Consider the following 24174-nt stretch of genomic DNA (forward strand, 5'->3'; position numbering starts at 1 on the left):
TTCACATATCCAGTCCTTATCCCTACTAATTAACATGTGAAAAAGCTCAGTTGGATTTCTTTGTTTTACCAGAAAACCAAAAGTGATCTGAAGAAGCAAGTCCTTGAAAAGAAAAAAAAAAAAAAAAAGTGACATATTACTGCATACTTGTCAACTTAAAATACCTCATTTGGAAAGGTAGATTAAGTCCTCGCATATTCAGGATGTCAAGTGAGATTAAAAGGTCGTCAAAATCTGTGGTTGCTACTTTTGCTGCATCTCATAAGTTCCAGTACATTGTGTTTTCATCTTCCTTTGTCTCAAGATATTTTCTGATTTGCCTTTGATCCATTAGTTTTTCAAGAGTTTGCTGTTCAGTTTCCGTGAATCACAGGTTTGTTTTTTTTAAGCCTTAGAATGTCCTTGTTGAAGCAGTAAAACTTCTATTAAATCTTTAAAAAGAAAAAGTCCTGTGGTGGCCAGAACATGAGGAGAGGCTTAGCCCAGTATGATTCAAAACTTTAGGCAGAAAAATTTGTGATATATGTTTGAATAATAGCTGAGGGAGAAAAATGAGACTATCTTGGTGAATTTTACATAATGGCTACCAAGAAAGGGAAGGATGAATGCCATTTCTACATACTTCAGAAAATTTGAAAGTTACTAGGCCTGCCATGATAATATAATTGAAGAGAAAAGAAAATGCATTAGTTATCAGCCCAGATGATCATGCATAGGTTTGAATCAGAATATCTGGAAAAAAGCTAAGCATCTTTAGAACCTCCCTTGACTTTGTCTAGTTTCTAAGGCCCAGTGTGGAAATGACTGCTTCAGTTTATGGTGAAATTGATGGTATTGATAAACATAGTAGTCTGAAGAAGACTTTCCTCAATTTTATTATCAGTTCTATAGTTGTTTATATGACTCTGGGGCAAACATTTCTTAAATGCATCTAGGCAGTTTGTCCATTGTCCTACAGAATGTCCTACAACAAGCTCTAACTCTGATTAACTTCCCTTCTTTATGGGTAGTGGTTGACTCCATTTAATTTGTAGGACAGAGGTTCTCAAATTTTACATTGCATCTGCATCACCTCAAAACTTAATTATTCTTTTTTTTTTTTTTTTTTTTTTTGACAGAGAGAGATCACAAGTAGACAGAGAGGCAGGCAGAGAGAGAGAGAGGGAAGCAGGCTCCCCGCTGAGCAGAGAGCCCGATGTGGGCCTCGATCCCAGGACCCTGAGATCATGACCTGAGCCGAAGGCAGCGGCTTAACCCACTGAGCCACCCAGGCGCCCTCAAAACTTAATTAAAATACAGATTCTGGGCCCCACCTGATGGGTTCTGATTCAGCCAGTCTATGGTAGGTTCTGAGAATTTGGGTTTTTCACATATTCCAAGCTGGTATGTTGATGCTGGTAGGATTGCTCCAGGGACCATGCTTTTAGAACCATTGCTCTAATGAAATGAACAAATTTGACTCATAAAGCAGATAGGTGGTAGGTTCAGATATTACATTTAGTAATCTGCACTACTAGATAACAAAGCTCTTCAACCGTAGTGAAATATGTGTAGATCAGAGATAACATTTTAGACAATTTAAAGGGAAAATCTGGCTACATTTACATCATCTGGACTTTTCAAGTGGAAACAGCTTGTGTGCCTGATTAATCTATATCATTTCCATATTTCTTTTCAAATGACTTTTTATGGAGATCAGATTTTATGCTCCCAGAAAATAGCCATAAAGATAGTGTTAAGTATCTATGAAACTATTTGCCAAATGATGGATGCTCTTTCTAGTTAATCTGATTAGCCTGAAATGAGGACTTTTGCTGAGCACAGGCATAATAGAAAGCTGTGACAATACAATCTTTATCATTGTAGTCACAATTTAAAAAATACTCTGGGTCTTTAACAAATGCAATATCCTATTTATCCATAAAAATGTGATGAATCCCTCTATGCCTGTTAGTAAATAAGGACTAGGGAAATAAAATATTTTGTTTATAAACAACCGATATAAACATATTGTTTATAAACATCAAATATATTGGATATTGGATAAAATAAAATGCTTTTATTCATCTTTAGAACAAACACAGATATTTCCATGGTGATTATGGAGACTTCTTTCTGTTTTTTATAGGGTCAAACAAATAAGGTTAAAATATAGTCAGTAAGTATCGTTTTAAATTTAAATTTTAAATATTAAATTTTACCAGTCTTCATTCATCATTTTAGAAAATTGCTAGAAGACACTAATGCTTCAGAACCTTGGAATCATGTGTGGCATTTTCTGCACCCCTCCCCCACGCCAACCTACCTCCCTCCACCTGCCTAGTCATAGATGCTTTAGGTTGTAAATGCATCAAGTTATAAACATAAATGTGGTTAGAATTGTTTTATGAATTTTATGTCCTAATACAGCTTTGGTGCTTTGGGTAAAATTTTATGTTTACCTGCATTAGCTTTCAACTTAAGCAACTTTCTCTTATTACATGAATATATAAAAGTTTCCTAGGGAGTTAAAAAGGAAGTAAGGGGGGGAAAAATTTGGCTGTTGTGTAGTAACGAGGGGCTGAACTACCTTTCTGGTTATCTACAGAAAAAATTAACTAGATTTTTATCAATATATTTCACGCTGCCTTGTGAGGACACAGCTTATGAAAATCAGTGTTACTGATTCTATTTAACATAATACTTTTTCTTGTACATGAACAAAAATGTTCTTTTTAAAATTTATAATACTCAGTTAATGTTCCTGCTATTTTGTGAATACTGAAAAATAATTGTGTAGAGAAATAAATAAATAGGTCTGGGGGCATGTAGATTCTTTTTCCTTCCCTTACTCAGTCTCAGTGATATGGGGTAATTGATATGTTTTCTCTGGAACTCAGTTTCCTAACCTGCAATCTGTCCCAGCTCTGTAAGTCTGCAATTCCATTAGAATAATTGTTTCCAGGGCTCCTGGGTGGCTTAGTGGGTTAAGCCTCTGCCTTAGGCTCAGGTCATGATCTCAGGGTCCTGGGATCTAGCCCTGCATTGGGCTCTCTGCTCAGTAGGGAGCCTGCTTCCTCCTCTCTCTCTGCCTGCCTCTCTGCCTACTTGTGATCTCTATCTGTCCAATAAATAAATAAAATCTTTAAAAGAAAAAAAAAAAGAATAATTGTTTCCTGCTGGACATATTCAAAAGAGATGACAGTATTGCATCATGTTTATGCTAGGTAGAGTACCAAGATATGTAAATTCATTTACATACCTTTTTATAAAGTGCATTAAAAGGTGGAAACAGTGGGGGCAATGTATTTGTTATCTATTGGTATTCAGTAAATTACCTCAAACTTAGAGGCTGGAAACAACAAACATTTATTATTCCCCAGTCTCCGTGGGTCAGGGTCTCACTGCTTCGGGTTTTACAGGCTGTGTTAAAGGTGTCTGGTGGGTTGTGTTTTCCTTTGGAGCTGGAGTCCTTCTTCCAAGCTCATTCAGGTTGCTGCTGCCATTCTGTTCTTTGTCATAGTAAGACTGAGGTCCTCACCTCTTAGAGGTCTTCCCTTTTCATAGGCAACACACAACACAGCAAGCAGGTGAGCATCTCTGCTGCGTCAAGCCTCTCATTTCTAGACCTTGTGAGAAGCTCACCCAGGATACCTCTCCTTGGGTTAAATTTAAGTCACCTGATTGAAGACTTTAATTACACCCGCAAAAGCCCTTCGCATGTGCCATGTAAAATAACATCAAGGTGGTAGTGATCGCCCATCACAAGGTTCTGTTGTTAGAAACAAGTCTGGGGTGCTGACCACACCCAAAGGGTGGGGACTGGACAAAGGCATGGTCTGGGCACAGGAGTCTTGGTGGCCATCTAGCAATCCTGCTTACAACAAGTGGACAAAACGCTAAGATTTGTGATTCCATTGTACGAACGACCAGCTGTTGTCACTCAGTTTCTCCATTCATTCTCTCATTTGCACAGTGGAGGCGGTAAGACTCATTCACTGTGGTGTTGCGGGTGATGTAAGATGCGGTGATATACTCAGATACCATCTCTTACAATTTTTGCCATCTTATTTTTTCTCCATTCTGAATAGCAGCGATTTCTATTGCTGTTGTTATGAAGGATGATATTACTTGACTTTGCCTCCTTCTATGGCAGGAAGCTTTAATTGAATTGAATTCTTCAGTTTTTATCTTGTTGGCTCAAACTATGGTGATAATTACCATACTACCCATAACACAAGAGCTATCTCATTGTCTTTTCTCCACCTCAGATGTTAATCTAATTTTGCATTTAACTGTGACACATAAAGGTGAAAATCAGTGTTCTCTAGACGTGGTCTTTCTTATTTTGGTTTCAAGGTTTTATGAAATGTCTCTAGAGTTTTAGATTTTTCAGATGCTTTTCCTTTTGTTCATTAGCATTCCGTGTTTTTCTTCTCCATGCATTACCTATCCATTTTTGGCTTTTCTACTATGATCTTTTGCCTTTCACTTGGAATGGGAAACGTTGCAAGCATTAAGACTTGATATGTACACATTAGTCCCTGTTCGCTAAGTGGAGATCTTAATGTAACATCTCCCTTGATTTAACAGCAGCCCAATGAGGAACACGTTGCTGGCATCTACTTCTGTTTGAAAGACAAGGATACAAGGCACAGATTTCTGTACTGATTGCTTTGATGGTGCATAGATTACCAATGATAATTCCCAGAGACAAGTTTTCTGCCCCCTAGATTTATGAAATTTTCATCATCTTCGATGTATGTTGGTTTAAATAAAGAAATCCAGATGTATCACTTTTCTCTTTTCTCTGCCGTGGTTGGTATTGATGACCTGGTGTTTCTTACATTGAGTTTCTATCATGGACTTCAGGGAAGAAGACAAAATCAAAGGCTAAGGAACATAGGAAAGAAGAGAATGAGAGAAACTATAGGGTTTTTATTGTTTGTTTTTTTTGTTGTTGTTATTTTGTTGTTTTTTTTTTTTTGAGAGGTACACTACCTCTGAGGCAGTTTTCACTCCCTCAAAAGTGGAATAAACTTAAGGAACAAAGAATTGAATCTACTTATTCTGCTTCTCTCTAAATTAAAACGCTTCATTAAAGGATTCTAAAATAGTTTTTTTTTTCTTTAACATTGGACATTTTAGGGAGGTTTGACAGTTAATAAAATATATTAATGTCTTATACTTTTTGTAAATGGAGGTTGAACAACTTAATGAATATACCGCATGTTGAGTTGTCCATAATCACCCCCCCCCACACAGTCGTTAATATCTTCCCCGTGAAATGTTTGTGACTGTAATTGCTGCTCTGATTATATATTGTGTGAACTTAAAGTACGTTATTATATTGAATGACTAATGGAATTTGTTGACAATGCACAGAAATTGGTATTCTGGAAAAGAGTTGGTTTTTAAATTGTATTCTTTCCTGAGTTTGCAGTGCATTTCATGGCTCATCTACCTCACAGTGGGTTTGTGGCTGATGGATTGAAATCTTTCTGCTGAGTAGTAAACATCAGAGATAATTTGGTCTTCCCTTAGCTTTTCTCATCACTCATTCAAAATATCAAAAATAAATCCTTGATTACTGTTAATTCGCTTTCATCCATACTGACAAAGGGAGAAGGCACATCTGTCAACACTTCAGTGGATACATGGGGGAGGGGTCCTAGAAGTGTGGTCTCCAAGCTTTGCAGGGGACCATTGTGTGCCTTGGAAATGAAAAGGTTCTATTAGTTCATTCTTCTCTTACTGGTCAAGGTAGCCCACAGGCCTCTGGACACTCCAACCGCCTTTCCACTGTGGGGTGGGTTTAGAGGTGAGAGAGAACCAGTTGCCTTCTTTTGCTTTTCCAAAGATGTCTCTGATGTGATTAAGTGTAAAATAAAGCTTATATAATATAACATTTTAAGCAAACATAAATCGATGCCAGTGATTGCTTCAATTTGTGAACAGTGACATTTGCTTGTATAGGGTAAAGTTTAATGCTAAGAAAAATAAGAAAAGGTGTTGACGCCATCTGTCCTTCAGTAGTTTTTCTTCCATTAAACTGAACTGAAGCCTAGATTATTCACTGCTAGGCACACTTCTGCATTCAGTAGGTAAAATATTTTTATTTGACATTTCCCTGTATAAAGAAAAGACAGTTGTAGATTCTTCCTAGAACATATTATAACATATAAGTAATGCATAATTTTATCAATCCTAATTCACCCCAAAAGCCTTATAATAACAACCGCAAGATGAGTGTATATCAGTGCTTGTCCAAGTGTGGTCTATGGACCAGCAGCATCCACATCACCTGGGAGCTTGTGAGAAATGCTGATTCTCAGGCCCACCCCAGTCCTGCTGAACCAGAAATGGATGGATGGCATCCAGCCTGTCTGTGTTTTAACAAGTTTTCCAGGTGACTCTAATGCAGGCTAAGGTTTGAGAGCCTCAGACATAGAAAAGTATTAACGTACTCATTTTATAGATGACACAGTTAATGCTTGGTTATGGGACTGTGATTGGTTGAACCCATGACCAGTTAATTTTAGGGCTCTTCCCCAAACCCAGGTTTTCTCCTTAAACATCAGGTGACCTCCCTCTCTTCAAGACTTACTGAGTAAAGGAATAGTGAATTCCATAAAGATGGAAATGAGTATCTCTTAAATGAACCGAGAAAGGGTCCATTTCACTGCTTTCTAATAATGAGAGTGAGTTGTTCCAACTATTAGCTTGAGAAAATTAACCTAGAAAAAGTTTTAGTGACACAAACAACATTTTTGTGGTCCTGTGCATTGGGTTCCACATTTTCTGTTTAGTGGAGGAGACAGAATAGGCTGTAGTTAAACCCCAGAGGGGAGGCTATTGCATGCTAATAGAAGAGGGAGACACTATTTTAATCATTGCTTTCTACTCCAGTGAGTCCATGGACAGCTCTTCCACCTGGGTCTTTCCAATGGCACATTACCCATGTTGATAGAGCCCTGTGGTGGCTTTCCTGCACTCACAATTTTACACATAGGCGAGAGAAGTTTCTTAGTCACTGCGGTCTCAGAATGAATCCCCAGGGCAGCCAGCATGAAGTACCCCTCTATGACTTGGGGAATGAACGTTTCCTCGTGAGCTGAGAGTAGAAAACAGTGTTCATTATCTGTAATGTAAAAGTCTGTATAATGACGCCTGCTAAGATCTAGTTCTTTGTGAACTCAATTTGGGCTTTGTGTGTATAAACAAATAAGTAAAGTTTAAGTCTCTTGTTTGCACCAGTGGGAGGAATTTGCTTGAATAGAAAATGTGGCTATAAAATTAGGTTCACGTGTTATGTATGTATGTGGGATTTCTATTCTGCATATATGGAAAGCACCATGCAACATATATGGAAAAGTATACCACACATATGTATCAATGTTTATGGATATTTATAAAGAGGGCACACATGTAGTGCCTACCGTGTCCAGAAGTGTTTGTGACAACTCTCCATTCCCCCTTGTTGTGTATCTCAAGGGACTTGTAGTTTCTTGCACACCATTCCTGACTCTGTGCATTTGCACTTGTTGTTTCCTCTTCCTGTAACCCTCCTCCCCCTCCAAAACCACAGAATTATAAGGCTGGCAAACTGTTTCTCATCCTGGTATTAGCTGAAAAGATGTCATAGCCCATGTCTTCAATGTACTTTGAAATGTCTCCTTTAGAGTATAATTGGTTTTGTGCAGGAGCTGCTTAAAACAGGTGTCTGTTTTCTGTATTGTTGGTGTCATTCCTCAGTACCAACCTTGTACTTGACACATTGCAGCATTTGATAAATAATATTCCAGGGAATTGATGACTGGCATTTCCACTTGGATAAGCCTCTCAAACCAGCATCTCCAAATGCATCATCATTTTGCCCAAACTTCCAAGTCCCAATTTGGAATATGGAAACCGTAGGGCTATTCATGACTCCTCTCTTCGCTTTAGGCAATCCTACCTCCATATTATGGCTGTCATCTTTTTCCCCATTACCTCTACCTTTATTTGGTCTCCTGTCTCTCAAATGTCCACCTGGTTCTGGTCTTCTGGATGAAACTCCTTTAAGTCTGGTTCTCTTCCTGTTTCTCTCCTTCCAACACAAGTTTTAATTGTCTTGCTATGGAGATAAGAAATCCAGACCAGATGTTTCATCTCCTCAAGTCTGAGGACTTTACTGCGCCTTTGCCTAAGTAAAGCATTGAGCCCTGTATTGATGTTTTCCAACACTTGTGAGGTGACCTTCAGGATTGTGGCTGGAATGGCCTTAGGGCAACTATGGAACAAGTTATTCTGTCCTGCAAGATCTTTGCTGTGTGGCTACCTGTCACACCTCAGAGTCTGGGAGGGTTTCCAGAGTCACCCATGGCAAGGAATCAGGTAAGGTTTCCACTAAAATGGGGGAAAAGCAGAATTAGATGGCCGTGGCTAGCAAAAGAATACAAGGCACTGATTCTTGACCTGCCTTTGCAGGATCCAGGTGTTCTCTTGGACCTGCTGTGTGGTTTTGCATCCCAGTGGACAGACGCCACCTCCTCCATGACTGTTAAACTGTAATCATGAGATCGACCTTAGGTGCAAGAAAAGAATCAGACTATTTTGCACTGAATATTTCAAATTGGTGGCAGCTGTTTGAAGGAATTGTTTGGGAACCCCATCTACAAGTACTTGGGGACATTAAGACTTAAAAGAAATTACATCCACTCCTGTTCAGAGAGTCTGAGTAGCTGAGTGATGATGAATGCCTCCTACAGGGAGGAAGGGATTGGATGTCTGCATGCAGCTGTCTCATTGTCCGCATGGGTGGGACGGATGGCTGGAGTCACCTTAAGATGATTGTTCATTGCCGTACAGTTCCATCTAGCTGGTGTAGTGTCTTCCGAATCACGCAGTGATGTGGGTGTCACAAATCTCATGGCTCGGTGTCTAAGATGGACTCTCAAGGTCTCCATCCTTTTGCCTGTAACCCTTTCTGGCATCATCTCCCTTGACTTTTCTTCATATGCTCTGTGCATTGAATGTTACCCATGAGAATCCCCTCCCGTAGTGCCATTACATCATCCCTGAGCTGTTCCTTCTTCCTGGATGCCCCTCTATCCCTTTCCTCCTCCTTATAATGTTCTCCATCTCTAAGCATCTAAAGGCTGTGAATACCTCAATGTTCTGCCCAAAACTCTGGTCCTTTTTTTATCTGGTTACTTGCCATTGTTATGCCTTCCAGCTCTTCTTCTTCATGGTCAATAACATTCCATGAACTTTTCTTTAGGACCCTGGGGGAACAAATTTCTTTTCTCTGTTGACCCCCATAGCAGTTAACTTTACAGTTGCCATGAGGGGAGCCTGGGTGGCTCAGCCATTAAATGTCTGCCTTCACCTCAGGTCCTGATCCCAGTGTCCTGGGATCGAGCTCCCTGCTTGGCAGGAAGCCCCTTTCTTCCTTTTCCGCTGCCTCTGCTGTGTTCCCTCTCTTGCTGTCTCTTCCTCTGTCAAATAAATAAAAACAAAATAAAATAAATAAAGTTGTCATGTACACACTGTCCCATGTCTTATGCATATACATTTCTTTACTCCCCTGTTTGATGGCAAGTCCATCCAGAGGAGCTATCATATATATGTATCTTGTATCCTAGACTAACTTGCATTTCATAGGTGTTCAGTAATATATAATGAATAAATGAAAAGATTAGGATGTATGGTGTGCCAAAGGCTGGGGAGGGGGCAGGTAGGTGAGGCAGATTTATCTCTTTCCCTTGGTAGAGAGTGAGTTGATGGGAGCCTCTCCTTCCACCCATCATCCCCAATACCCCATGCCACTCACATATCCTCATACCAGGACTGACTCTCAGGATTATTTTTCAATTCGGCACAGGAGGTCCTAGTTCATCATGACTTAGGAATAGCTCATAGTATAGACTGGAGCCCCCCTAACCATGCCCATTATACTTTAAAATGTCTTAGCACATACAGTAAACTGAACAGTTAGCAGTTAGCTATCTTGTTTCCGTTCCGATTCTTTTGGTAAACAATGTGAGAGGGAAAAATATCCTAACTGCAGAGAAATCTTCAGGCAGGTCTCAAGATACCATTATTTTTTTTGAAAAGTGATGTCAATGATATAAAACAAAGAAAAGAGATTTGTGTGGATGCTTAACAGTTTCACATTTTTGCCTTCCAGGAGACGGAGCTGTTAGATCTCAGCCTTGTCAAGGATGCCAGATGTGGGAAGCATGCCAAAGCTCCCAAGGTAGGAAGCGGAGTGTTGTGCACGCTCCAGATGCTCTTTTGATTATTTACTGTGTCATGGCATCAATTAATTGCCCCAACTAGAAGTTTCTCTGTTGTCAACGTTGTAAAACACAATAAAACATCCAGTCCTTCCAGAAGCCTCTATGCCCTGAACATTCCCACTTTCGTTAAAAGAAGGTACCAGGGAGTAAATATATAGGCAGTTGGACATAGGGGTTTGCCGTCTGTGCTCTAATTTTAGTTTTGTTTGAAAAATATATTACGATGCCAGAGTTGCTGGGTAATTCCCAATTGTTAAAATGTGCTTGAAGTTGCTCGAAAACTTCCCTGAGCTTCTTATGCATACGTGAACTAAATTTTAGACATGAGTAAGATCACATACTTCCAATATTTTGCAACAGCCATCACTATGTTCACGAAGCCAAAGGCTGTTTATTAATTAATTAATATTAAATAATATAATATTTAATGTAATATAATATTAGCCTCTGTTATTGGTGTGTTCACTGTTGTTTTTGTATTTATTATTATTAAAAATTTCAATCAGATTTGCAGGAAGTCAGTTTTTACTTCGCTTAATGTGGAGAAGTTTATGTTGTAAAGAGAGCTGGGGGAGGGCCTTGGCGGAAAGGGGCTCGAATCCTTCGATAAATATGTCTAGCAAAGATCTGCAGAACTTTGGGATCAGATCAGTTGTGTGGCCCATCCATTTGTTTTTGCTTGAAAAACTTACTACAGACATATTCAAAGCAGGCTTGCAGTTTATTTATTTTTGGAAGATTGTTTAAGAATGTTGAATGAAGAACATACATTCATTGTTTTTAACTTAGATTCTCTGGTGGAGTCTAGTAACGAAGTGTGTTGACTTGCCATGAAAGTAAGAAACTACTCTTTATTGAATTTAAATCTTAGTACTCTAAATACTTCCTTCCTAGCAAAGATAATATTGTCAAATAGGGAAGTACAGGTGCCATTCAGGAACTCCTGCCTCTTATCATAATTGATATAAAACTAGCGATTTTCTATGTGAGTATCTGCCTGTAACTTTTGTTTTATTCTTTAAAAGTCAAAATACTTTTCCTTGACATCAAAAATGATCTGTTGCTGTGGAGAGGCAGAGAGTTAAAAAAAAAAAAAAATCACCTGGAGTGATTGTTCTTCAGAAACGTTACCGTGTAATAGTTGCTGGCAAATTTTGCAATGGAAAAACACCTAAATCCTGCATACTGCTGTAGAAGTTAAGCTCATCTATAGGAAAATGTGGAAAATGAAAAAAAAAAAAACAAAAAAGAAAAAGAAAAATCGGAATTACCTTCACAAAGGTTTTTGTAAGTGTTTTCATGTGCAAGCAAACAGCTTGTTATTTGCTTTCACCTCTTAGTAATATAATAGTATTACAGTTGTTTGGTCTTTTAATTTTGTAGCAAGCTTGTCATTATTAATGCTTCGTTGGTGATTCAGAATTGTTCAGTTTTTAGTGTAGGAAGGAAATTCTTTTTCTTTCCCCAAAAGTGTTCCAGCCAAGTTTCATGGAAGCTTGTTAGTTCCAGGAACTTTACTGATAACATAGTTAAAAAGTTTGCGTTTTAATGCAAGTGTATTGGCCTAACGTGAAATTTCATGATCAGGATTAGCTAAAGACACCTGCCTACGCTCTAATCAGACCCCCTTTGTCTGCAGGAATCAGAAGGCCTAGTCCGCTGTGGGGTTTCCCTCTCTCATTGCAGCACTCAGCCTGCTTATCAGTTCGATGTTTCCTTTATGGATGCGGTTGAATACATGTCTATTGAATGACGCTAAATGAACAGAACTAGGGTCTGTTCTGTGCTCAGCTGATAAGCCACCATTAGATCCTAAAATACTTCTTTTTTTTTTTTTTTTTTTTTTAAAGATTTTATTAATTTATTTGACAGAGAGAAAGATCACAAGTAGGCGGAGAGTCAGGCAGAGAGTCAGGCAGAGAGAGAGGAGGAAGCAGGCTCCCGCTGAGCAAAGAGCCCGATGCGGGGCTCGATCCCAGGACACTGAGATCATGACCTGAGCCGAAGGCAGCGGCTTAATCCACTGAGCCACCCAGGCGCCCCCCTAAAATACTTCTCTTAAGGATGGATGTGGGCACTCAGAATATTCGGGCTTTCACTTCTTTTTTTTTTTTTTTTTTTTTTTTTTCCTCACTGAAGATTGCTTTCTCTGAGGATTATCCATGTTCTTGCCTTTTTTTGCCTTCCGCTCCTTGCTGGTATTCAAGAACGTTGGGCGACTTTAATATTTTAAAACTGGGTTCTGTTGTTTCGTACCTGCGTGAGCTTCCTGAAACTCAGGCATCCCCCTGGGCCACATGGTGATCATAATAGTGACAACAATATCAATGATAGTAATAATGATGATGATGATGATGATGATGAATGAGCAGTTCATATCATTACCAGAAGGACTGAATGAAAATTCATTAGCATATCTTTAGCAGAGGTGTTCTCAAATTTGACTGCTTGTGGAATCACATGGAGAGCTTTAAAAAACAGTGATGCCTATTTCCTAACCCTAGAGATTCTGGTGTCAGTGTAGTGTGGATTTTTGAAAAGGGCTTTTGAAAAGGAGATTTGCGGCAAAATTTGAGCTCCCCTGCCTTAACTTATCACTGCTATTTAATAAGCACTTGATAAATATTAGCCACTGTTATTGGTGTTATCACTGTTATGTTTGTATTTATTATTATTAAAAATTTCAATCAGATTTGCAGGAAGTCAGTTTTCATTTCGCTTAATGTGGAGAAGTTTATGTTGTAAAGAGAGCTGGGGGAGGGGCTTGGCCAAAAGGGGCTCTGTGGGTTGATCCACAGGAGAGAAGGGGATATTGCTATCAGTTTAAAAGCCGTTCAGTTGCAAAAGAACACCCCAGCACCAACTGGATAAATACAAAAATTATTAAAAATGATCTGAATGCATTGAAAATTCCAGCCAAGTGTGGGATTCAGGCGATGTCTCAGGCAGCTGAGCAAAAGCTGTCACCAGGGAATAGGTATTTCTTTCTCTTGCCAGTCTGGGTTCCAAGGTGCTGAAAGCGATTCCTCTTCCATTCTCATCCTCTTCTGTCCTCAGTATCCCCTTGGTGGCCCTTGTCTGCTTGCCATCATTGGAAGCTCCAGGCTTCCCCGAGTAACAGCAGTTCAACAGGGGAATCAGAAGAGAGACCAGCTTCCGGAATACAACCACCTTGTAAAAGGAGGCCAATGGCTCAGGGGGCGGTGGGGGTGGGTGGGGAGTTGGGGGATAAATAAGAGGAGACCATTGTGTTGGCTAGAAGAAAAGCAGCAGGACTGACAGCATAAGATTTAAAAGTGTCAAGGTAACCAGTAGGGAGTGAGAGAAGCATGGGTAGACAACATAACATGGAGACAGATTGAGTGGAAGACATTCTGGGGGCTTTATAGACCATAAAGGAAGGAAGAACATGTGCGGAGCAGATATTATTTATCGAAATACTCAGGCACCCCGTGAATATTATTACTATTATTTTTGTTTTTCACAGTATCTCATTACATAAAAATTCATGATCTAGCTGAAGATGAACTGTTTTCTCTGCCTGCTGTGATTGGAAATAACAGTTATAAGAAATGGAAAAGCTTCTATGTGTTGCCCTGTTAATGAATTTTAAATGTCGACTCCCAACACAGTATATGTAATTCCAGATTGGCTTTTCCATAATGCAGCCTTTGTTCTAGTTATCAGTTTCAAAATTTCTCACTGAGGAGAAATGGAAAGATTTTTATCCACATGTAGAAAGGTAAAAGAGGAAAAAAAAAAAAAGAAACCTTATCCTTTGAAATCTTAAAGGTGTTTGTGTTTCCTTCTTTGCTCTCTCTCTGCCTCCCGCTGAGCCTTATAAAGTGCATCTAGAGTTCAAGTGCTATGGGATGTGCACCTTGCACGTGCTAGGGACACATATTTTCTGGATCTTCATTTCAACATGAGCTTTATTTTTAAAAAGAGGCTTTATCACTGTGGTTTCTGATCTGTTAGTGGTGGTTCCTCTCACAGCAGATCAATTTCGTGGCTTATGTACAACATTAATAAAATGAAATAGATTGGACTAGAATGAAAAAAAAATCAGCATCTTGCACAGAGGACATTGTTTGGTGAAACATCTTTTGTGCCTGTGAATGTCTGTTCTGGATCACAACCCGAAGTGTTTTGTTTGTTTGTTTGTTTTTTTACTATGGACCACATTAGAAGGGCTGCAAAAAATGCTGCTGAAAATATAGTTTCTTTGGGATACATAGTTTATCTTTGGGATTCTTAGGGTGTATTCCATCTATAAGTGTACTGAAAAGTAGATCAAGTTGTGGGTTTGGATGTCAGCTCTGCCAGTAACACCCTTCTGTGGGTGCCTCTACTTACTCATCTATGAAATGGGGTGGGGAGGACCCGTAGGATTTTAGTTGTGTAAGTTGGGTTAACCCTTGATTCCAACTTTTAAAATGTGAAGCTGGGGCACCAGCTTCTGGATCAGTTGGTTAAGCATCTGACTCTGGGTTTCCACACAGGTCATGCATGATCTTAGACTCCTGCCCTGCGTTGGGTTCTGTGTTCTGCAGGGCGTCTCCTGGTCCTGGAGATTCTGTGCTTCTGCCCCTCCACCAAAGCATGCTCTCTTTATCAAGTAAATAAATAAATATTTTTTTTTTAAAAAAGGGGAAGTTAATTCAGCCAAGGCACGCCATCTTACAGATTATAAAATTAATGTTGAAAAGTTTTCATGACCTAAATAAAACTTCTTTCCTTGGTTGTAGAAAATCAGGTGACCTTAGTGAAAAGTCAGGTCACATTCTAACCAAGGTAAGGGGCAATGCAAACAAAAATAAAAGAAGGGAAGAAAGATTTATGTGGAATTTTGCACTGGGCTTCTTGAAACCAATTGTAAGAATGCTTTGGACTCTATAGAGGCCCTGTGATTACAGAGGCTGTCCCAGGTTTCCAAGATGAAAACGGTTGCTGACGTTCCCGTTATTACATATTGAAAAATATTTCTGTAGTCTTACTTTCATACTATGTGTCATCCAAAGAAAACTGCTTCACGGACTTGGCTGACAATTAACCAATTCATTCTATTGATAAAGGGCAGCCTATTTCAGATGTGTGATGTTAAGTGGAATATAGGTTCCTTGTATATACCTGGATTACGGTAATTCTGTGTTATGGTTAGTATCACTGGAATCATGTAAGATATATTAAAGTAAAATGAAATTTTTTAAAAAATTGACCAGCTTTTGTTTTCCTAAGCCCTAAATAAAAATGATGGCTTTTAACATCATTAAATGTGGATTTGTAAAGCAGTGTACGCCACAATGCCTAGCCCTATGTGCAGACGCCAGCATCTCAGTGGTGGGAGAAACAGGTAACAAATAAATCTCACTGGGGACACCCAAAGCAAGACAGAGACCATGACTGGTGGAGACCACTGACCACGAGTGGTGGAATACTTACTGCTTTCCAGAGACATAATGGAGTAAGTCCTCTTGACATGATGAAGTGATATGAACAGAGACATTAATTAAGAAAAGGAGCAGCATTCCAGGCAGAAGCCAGAGCAAGAGCAGAGGCTCTGAAGTGGGAACATGGGGGTGCCTGGGTGGCTCGGTGGGTTAAGGCTTCTGCCTTCAGCTCAAGTCATGATCCCAGGATCCTAGGACTGAGCCCCACATCAGACTCTCTGCTCAGTGGGGAGCCTGCTTCCCTTCCTCTCTCTCTGCCTGCCTCTCTGTCTACTTGTGATCTCTGTCTGTCAAATAAATAAATAAAAATCTTAAAAAAAAATTGAAGTGGGAACATGCTTGGTATATTTGAGGAGTATCGAGGAAACCAGTTGGTTACAGTAGAGTACAAGACAGAAAGGATGATAAAGTCTGAGAAGTGGCCAGGGGCCGTATTCTGGCCTTGTAAACCATGCTAATGACCTTGCTTTTTTTCTTCTGTAAGACTGAAGAAGGGATCTAAAAGTTCTTAGTAGAGTAGTGGTAAGATCTGAGGTTTTTTTTTTTTTTTGCTTTGTTTTTTAAGATTTTATTTATTTGATAATAGCGATCACAAGTAGGCAGAGAGGCAGGCAGAGAGAGAGGGAGAGGGGAGCAGGCTCCTTGCTGAGCAGAGAGCCCGATTTGGGGCTCGATCCCAGGACCCTGAGATCATGACCTGAACTTAAGGCACAGGCTTAACCCACTGAGCCACCCAGGTGCCCCTGATTTTGCTTTTAAAAACATCACTGAGGGATGTCTAGGTGGCTCAGTGGGTTAAAGCCTCTGCCTTGGGCTCAGGTCATGATCCCAGGGTCCTGGGATGGAGCGCTACATCGGGCTCTGTGCGAAGCAGGGAGCCTGCTTCCCTTCCTCTCTTTCTGCCTACCTCTCTGCCTACTTGTGATCTCTGTCTGTCAAATAAGTAAATAAAGGGGCGCCTGGGTGGCTCAGTGGGTTAAGCCGCTGCCTTCGGCTCAGGTCATGATCTCAGGGTCCTTGGATCGAGTTTCGCATCCTGCTCTCTGCTCAGCAGGGAGCCTGCTTCCTCCTCTCCTCTCTCTTCCTGCCTCTCTGCCTACTTGTGATCTCTCTCTGTCAAATAAATAAATAAAAAATTAAAAAAATAATAAGTAAATAAAATCTTTAAAAAAATAAAAACAAAAACAAAAACATCACTGGCCACTCACTACCTGGAGCGTGGTGTATAGGAAAGAAAGGAAGAAAAAGAAATGAAGAAGGGACACCAACCAAATGACTATTGCAAATATTTGGAGCAGTGTTGATAATGACTTTGACTGAGAGGTGTAGAGCTATTGGGAAAAAATGTCAGCATTCAAATTGGAAGGTGGAAGGTGGCACCACAGGGTTTGTTAATGGACTGGATGTGAGGTATGAAAGAAGGATTCAGGAATAAAGCTTAGAGTTTTGGTCTGGGAAAGTGGAAGACTTGAGGTGCCATGGCCTACGTTGGGAAGGAAGAAGCACATTTAATCAGAAAAACTCAGAGTTTGGTTTTTTTGGATATTTAAAGTTTAAAGGATCTCTTAGACTTCTGTCTGATGATCGCATATTTGGATATACTGGTGTTCAGAGGCAAGGTTGGCCACGGAGTTGTTAAGTGAATATTTAAATCCCAAAGCTAAGTGAGGTCTCTTCAGGGATGTAGGTATAGAAGAAAAAGGACTGATCCCTAAGCCTGGGGCCTCCAGCATTTAAACTTCGAAAGATGAAAAAGGGCCAGGAAGGAGAAGGAGAATGGTATATACCCAAGGGAATTGAAAGTAGGGGCGTCACACAGTTATTTGTACACCAGTGTTCACAGTGGCATTATTCACAACAGCCAAAAGGTGGAGACAACTCATATGTCCATTGCTGGGTGAATGGATATACAAAATATGATACACACACACAATGGATAATTATTCAACCATAGAAAGGAATGAAATTCTAACTTCTGCCATAGGCTCTAACATGGATAAGCTTTGAAGACTATACATGAAATAGGCCAGACACAAAAGGACACATATTGTAGGATTCCACCTGTACGAGGTAACTAGAGTAGGCAAATCCGTAGAACCAGAAAGTAGAATGGCAGTTTCCAGGGAGTCCGAAGAGAGGAGAAGAAGAGAATGGGAAGTTATCATATAATGGGTACAGAGTTTCAGTTTAAGAAAATTAAAAAGTTTTGCAGTTGAATGGTGCTTGATGGCGCATAACACAGTAATGAATATTGCCTAAGTTCAGTAACCTATACACTTGAAAATCATTAAGATGGTAAATTTGGTGTCATGCCTATCTTACCACAATTAAAAAAAAAAAAAAAGGAAAAGACAGAAGGAATAACAAGTGAGGAGGAAGAAGAATCAGTAGAGAGTATTTTTTGGATATCTAAAAAAGTATTTCAAGAAGGAAAGCGTAGTCATCTAGGTAAAATGATGGGATTTCCTTCTAATTTTTTCCCCTCACCTCTTTGTATACTTTCAATTTTATTGAAGATACCATTTTATATATGCTTTGATTTCCCCCCCCTATATTCGTAGCATTTCCTGCTAATATCTAACATCGGCTATTTATTTAAGGGTTGTCAGATCCCAAATAGCTCATCATAGGAGCTGGATGCCAATGTATAAATCTCATAATGAGCTGTTATTTGGATGTTCTACAACAGTGGTTTCAATGAATCATCCATGAGGCCGGGAGTTGAAATGAGTGCTTTATTTATTGTCCCCCTTTGCTGATTATAAGCTATTTCCCTGACTTTGTACAGATTCCACCATTGTGTGAAGCCACAGTCATGAAAATGTGATGCAGACATTTGAAGTTGAGGGAAGAAGAAAACCCTTTACCCAGCAAAATAAAGGATCCTCTCCCTCTCTCCTAGTCGCCGAGGAGCTCTACCTTTGGCCAGTGTTCTTGGTTCCACCTATTTCTTAATTTACCTGACATGTGGCAAGAGTTTTTGTTAGTTTGTTGTCATCCTATTTCCATAAAAGTATTTATTTACATCTTTAGTAAATGGAGAAAAATAGAGCTTAAAATTTCACAGAATTATCTCTGTGTAATGGTTTTGACAGCTAGTCACATTTATCTCCAGATGTAAATTATATGGCATGGTTCCTTTCTTATGTTCATTAAATTCCATAGATGTCAGTGGTTTGGTTTCCTTGGAAACAAAAACCTTTATATAACTAGTTGGAGATTTGGTAGCAGAAATATCAGGATGAGGTGGGGAGTAAGGAAACATCGCGATGCTGATTACCTCCCTCAGTAGGTAACTGTTTGCATTTAAAACTCTTCTATCTTTCCATCTTTCCCTCATCCTCATGGCCATTCAGTAGTGCCCAAGGGAAAATTTTAAAAGTGACCATTTAAGTATAGAATATCTTCTAATGGTTAAAAGCTTTTTACTTTTTTTTTTTCAAGTAATCACAGAGAGGCTAAGTCTTTTTTGGGATGTTGGTGTAAATTCCCACATTTGAGAAGAGTATGTCTCTTAGGAAGAATTGAATTTGAGCATTTGAGCAGTGCCGACATAACTCAGTGTATATGCATATCCATCTGTGAAGTACAGCTAACAGAACATGTGTGTGGCTGAATAAAGCTTTTATATTTTTTTTATGATGGCAAGTGTCTGTCTTAGTACTCTACTGCCAAAGAGTTCAAAAGGTCCCCAAAAGGTTCTGGAGAGGGAATGGGGGACCACAGTTCTGCCCAGAGGTAATAGCAGGCCAAGGGCATGGCAGCCGTGGGCATTCTCACTTGGCCCAGAGTCGACCCCTTGTTGAAGACAAGATTAGTAACATGAGTTATCTAAACCGCTAGTCTTTTCAGAACCATTTTGCCATTGCTCCTATCTGATATAATTTGAATCTAAATCTAAACCCAATTTTTTCTACATGTAATGGTATAGAGTTACATGTCAAAAGCCTTTCTCAATTTTAGTTCTTATACATGCAATGATACGCCATCTTGTGGATATATCTGATATTTATTTCATAAATTAATTCTGCATCATGGACCACCCTCTAAAGGGTTTTTAATCTTGGGTTCTAATGTAGAGATCTGAGAAGTACTTGGGGAGCTTTTAAGATCTTGATGTGCAGGCCACACCCAGATTAATTAAATTAAAATATCTGGTGTGGGACTCTAGCACCAATGTTTTCTTTAGAGTTCCCCAGAGATTCCTGTGTTCAGCGGTTTTGAGAACCGTTACTCCTAGGAAAAAGCACGAGTTTAAATGAATAGTTTCTTTTTTTAAAAGTAGGGATTTGGGGGCACCTGGGTGGCTCGGTGGGTTAAAGCCTCTGCCTTCAGCTCAGGTCATGATCCCAGGGTCCTGACCAGCCCCACATCGGGCTCTCTGCTCAGCGGGGAGCCTGCTTCCCTTCCTCTCTCTCTACCTGCCTCTCTGCCTATTTGTGATCTCTATCTGTCAAATAAATAAATAAATAATCTTTAAAAAAAAAATAGGGATTTTGTGCAGTAAGGTATTGAGAATGTTCCTACAATACTTGCTTGTCAAAAAGACTGGTTTTTGGTACAGTTTCCCTTGAACTTGATTTGGTTTCTTAAGATAAAGCGCATTGTGGTATTTGTATTAATCTCCTCCCACTGCCATAACAAAGTATCACAGACTAGGTCGCTTAAAATAACAGAAATATATTTCCTCCCAGTTCTGGAGGCTAGAATGGATCAAGGTAACAGCAAGGTTATTTTCTTCTGCGATCCGCCATCTTGGCTTCTGGATAGCAATCTTCGTTCTTTGTCCTCACATGGTCTTCTATTGGATTAGGGCCCCTCCTCGCAGCTTCATTTTAACTTAATTACCTCTTTAAAGACCTTAACCCCCAAATACAGTCACATTCTGAAGTCCTGGAGATTAGAACTTCAACACAGGAATTTTGTGGAAACACAGTTCAGGTTATGATACTATTTCCTTATTACATTATAAAACCAAGTTTATGATTTCCTTCTTTATAGGGAGTGGTGCTGTAGGATTACTTCAAAAGCAATCTAATATAAATAGATTTTTTTTTATAATCCTAAGATTGTCAAAGTAGATAAAATGGGTAGTGAAAGTCATATCAGAAATAGGCTTTATGGCTTGTGAAAAGTGCCTTTATTTCAGAATATGTTGCTTTGTCTTATTACCAACACATTTGTGCTCATTTTTTCATACACCAGAGCACCCAACAGGTGTCCTTATGCATTGTAAATGCTTAATAAAGTGTAGTCATTAAGTGCACAAGCCCTGAGGTCAGATGGCCTGGACTCAAAGCCAATAACTAGCTGTAACTCAGCAAGTTCTTCTGCATCTCTGAGACTTCATTTCTCCACCTGAATTTATGGAAGTAATCTCCATGATTAGCTTATCCGGTGGCTGCAAGGACTTAGTGATAAAATATACGTAAAACACATAATACAACTTTCACATCTGTTGCATACGTCACATACATTTTAACCATCACCACGAATGAATTTTAGTAAGTAAATAAAATGTATCACTGATGCTCATGTGATACCTGGTGGTAGCTAAAGCAAGATAGGGTTACCTATTTACAGTGAAATTCCATGCTCTACTAGAGATTGCTTCAGAGTGAGAGATTTATACTTTATAGTTCTGTTATTTATACCCACCCATGAAAATCCATTTTTTATATATTAACTATACAAAAATGAAGTTGAAGCATATTTATCTTTGCAGCCAAACACCTCCCCACAGAGGGCTATCAGCAATCCACTGCACTGACTTACTGTTCTTTTTTTAAAAATATCTGAATTTGCAAACAGTTAAATAGATTTTCCCAACCATCAGAATAATTTTAGAGCAATTTTCTTTCAGTTAAGGACATGTTGACATTTTTCTCTGCCTTATGAAGCCATGGCAGCAAAATCTGAAATGGTATTTTGAAATGGAAGAATAAGGATTGAGGTCAAAGGGATCCAGATTCAAACCCCAGTGCAAGTATTAACTGAGAGATCCTGGGAAGGTTTCTTAGTTTCTCTGTGCAGTGGTAATTCCTCTGGATAGAGATGTCTCATGAGCTGGATTATGGTTTGTAACTAGACCCAAATCTTAGTGTTGGACACTTTGGGAGCTCAATCATGGGTGCTTAACTATCTGCCTTTGGTTCACTGTTCAATTTCTTTTTAGTGCTCTGCCAGTCTGATAGATAATTAAGGATTTATATAACTTAAATTGTTTTCTTTTTGAGATCAGGCTCTAAAGTAAGTTGGCACACAATTTGACAACTGATCCAACAGTGGAAAAAACTAGAATGCAATTTGAAACACGATGTAAGAGGAGAAAAGTTCTGGGGAAGGGAAGTTAATATTTATGGAGTTATTGACACAATTAAGAAACATACATACCTGAAATGGCTTTCCCAGCCATAAGGTGTGATACCGTGATACTAATTTGTGAGACAGCTCAGTAGAGTGGAAGGAGCTTAAGGGTATGTGTTAATTTCTTCTGAGAATTTTGTTTTTGTCATCTTCGAATTGGAAATGGCTGAAAATTCTTACATTTATTCCATTTACCATAAAAACGTGAAATCCTACGTGGCAGACTTTGGATGTGATACCTGACACAAACTAAGTATGTTCAGGAATGAAAGAATGTGAACACAACATTCGTAGCAGTCTAAAAGTGTGAAATTTCAAGTACCTGAAGAAATAGTGTTGATCTTACCTAAAAAGTAGCAATAAAAGTCAAAATAATGTAGTAAAATATTTGCTACTTTACCCATCTTTGTTTTTTGTTTTTTTTTTAAGATTTTATTTATTTATTTGACAGAGAGAGATTACAAGTAGACAGAGAGGCAGGCAGAGAGAGAGAGAGAGAGAGAGAGAGAGAGGCAAGCAGGCTCCCTGCTGAGCAGAGAGCCCGATGCGGGACTCGATCCTAGGACGCTGAGATCATGACCTGAGCCGAAGGCAGCGGCTTAACCCACTGAGCCACCCAGGCGCCCCTACCCATCTTTGTTAATGACAGAAATGAAATTTTCCACGACTGCTGAAATGAATATTTGAGGCAATGGAGTAACCAAATTAAGCAGAATATTTGTTAGTCTTTAGCTGAGAAACAGGATCATGGGTTCTATTAAATCAGAATTCACCTTTCAGTTTCACTCACCAAGACATATTCTCCGTACCTTTTGGTACTTCATCATCCAGATGTTTCTTGACATTTTCATTTGTTTCCAGGATTTTGGGTTAGGACCTAATGGCACTGGAAGAATTTGCTGATCACTGTTAACCATAAGTGGGGGTAACCCTGTGAAGAGTCACTTTATTCTCTCTCAGGGACAGAGAATACTTTTTTTTTTTTTTTTTTTAAACAGTAACTCAGCATTTCTCCATGTGAATTCCTTGGAATATTAATAGGTGTTATGAGATAAAAGTGTTGTCCATTCAAATATGTTTGGAAGATGCTAGTTTTTTTTTTTCTTTTTGTTTGTTTGTTTATTATGGAACGTCTCAGAAACTGATGTGCTGGTCATGGATTAGGGCCATTTTCCATTCTTTTTTTTTCCTTGACAGTGGGCCTCTTTGACAAGCATCTCACAGGGTTAATGTCCTGCTGACTCTTTGGTAAATGTTTCCATAGTCGGTTCTCATGAAGTCTATCACACTCCATACTGGGACTGGAACACAAGCTTAAAAGTGATGCTTATTCCCACAATAGTGCAGATACCTTATTAAAGTTGTTCAAAGATCAAGTTCTTGGATGAGCTAAACCAGAAAGGTCTTTCTTTCCATAAAGATTCCTTGATAATATATGGCTAAATTTTATCTTGTGCTCCATTGTGAATTGTTACTAATTTTAAACTATATTATTGTTAATCTTTGTCTTTTCTTCCTAATTTATACCTTGACTTTGACAGAAAGCCATCTGCATTGCCAATATATCATTCAAAACACAAGAATTTAATTTGCTTCAACAGTAGCTGGAACATAGTTTGGTATTCAGACCGGCTCAGTGCCTGGTGCACCGCTAAGGTCGAATTCCAGGTCCATGGATAATTCTTTCAGGAGACCCATTTCCTATGGCTTTGCCTGTTTGCACTTGCATAACATTGATGCCACTTGGCTCTTTTGGAAGAATCCTGAGTTGAGATTTAGCTCGAGTTGAGGTTAAATTAAAGGTGGCTGGAAGTTACTTGGAGAGCAATAATTTTCAAATGCCATAGCGTCTCCCTTGTTCTCTGTAGAGCAGTGTTCCCATGAGTTGACTTACTACCTTGGAAGTGAAGTTTTTAGCTCTGTCCCCTCACATGGCAGGGACAGCAGTGGTTAAGAGGTTCTACCAAAGTTATCTGTGTTGCCACAGTCAATCATTTCACTTCTTCATATCTTGATTGCCTCATCCATAAAATGAAGTTCAGAATACTATTTCTTAGGGTTTTTGTGACAATAAAAGGCCATAATATGTTTCATAG

At 39.2% G+C, this 24174-nt stretch overlaps 1 protein-coding gene and 1 long non-coding RNA gene across 5 annotated transcripts in view; both read left to right on the forward strand.

Moving 5' to 3' along the window:
- The window catches only part of PLCB1 (phospholipase C beta 1), a 682758-nt gene that overhangs the window by 211582 nt on the left and 447002 nt on the right, over positions 1 to 24174 (forward strand). For all 4 annotated transcript variants that reach the window (XM_059133978.1, XM_059133980.1, XM_059133982.1 and 1 more), the window contains exon 3: positions 10151 to 10219. In XM_059133978.1, the coding sequence (XP_058989961.1) occupies positions 10151 to 10219 (69 nt within the window). The remainder of the gene's footprint in view (positions 1 to 10150; positions 10220 to 24174) is intronic.
- LOC131808070 (uncharacterized) lies at positions 13480 to 19620 on the forward strand. The gene is made up of 3 exons (XR_009344666.1): positions 13480 to 17058; positions 17150 to 17609; positions 17671 to 19620. It is a non-coding gene; the product is annotated as an uncharacterized LOC131808070 (long non-coding RNA).

Source organism: Mustela lutreola, chromosome 9 (genome assembly GCF_030435805.1).
Source record: "Mustela lutreola isolate mMusLut2 chromosome 9, mMusLut2.pri, whole genome shotgun sequence".
NCBI lineage: Eukaryota > Metazoa > Chordata > Mammalia > Carnivora > Mustelidae > Mustela > Mustela lutreola.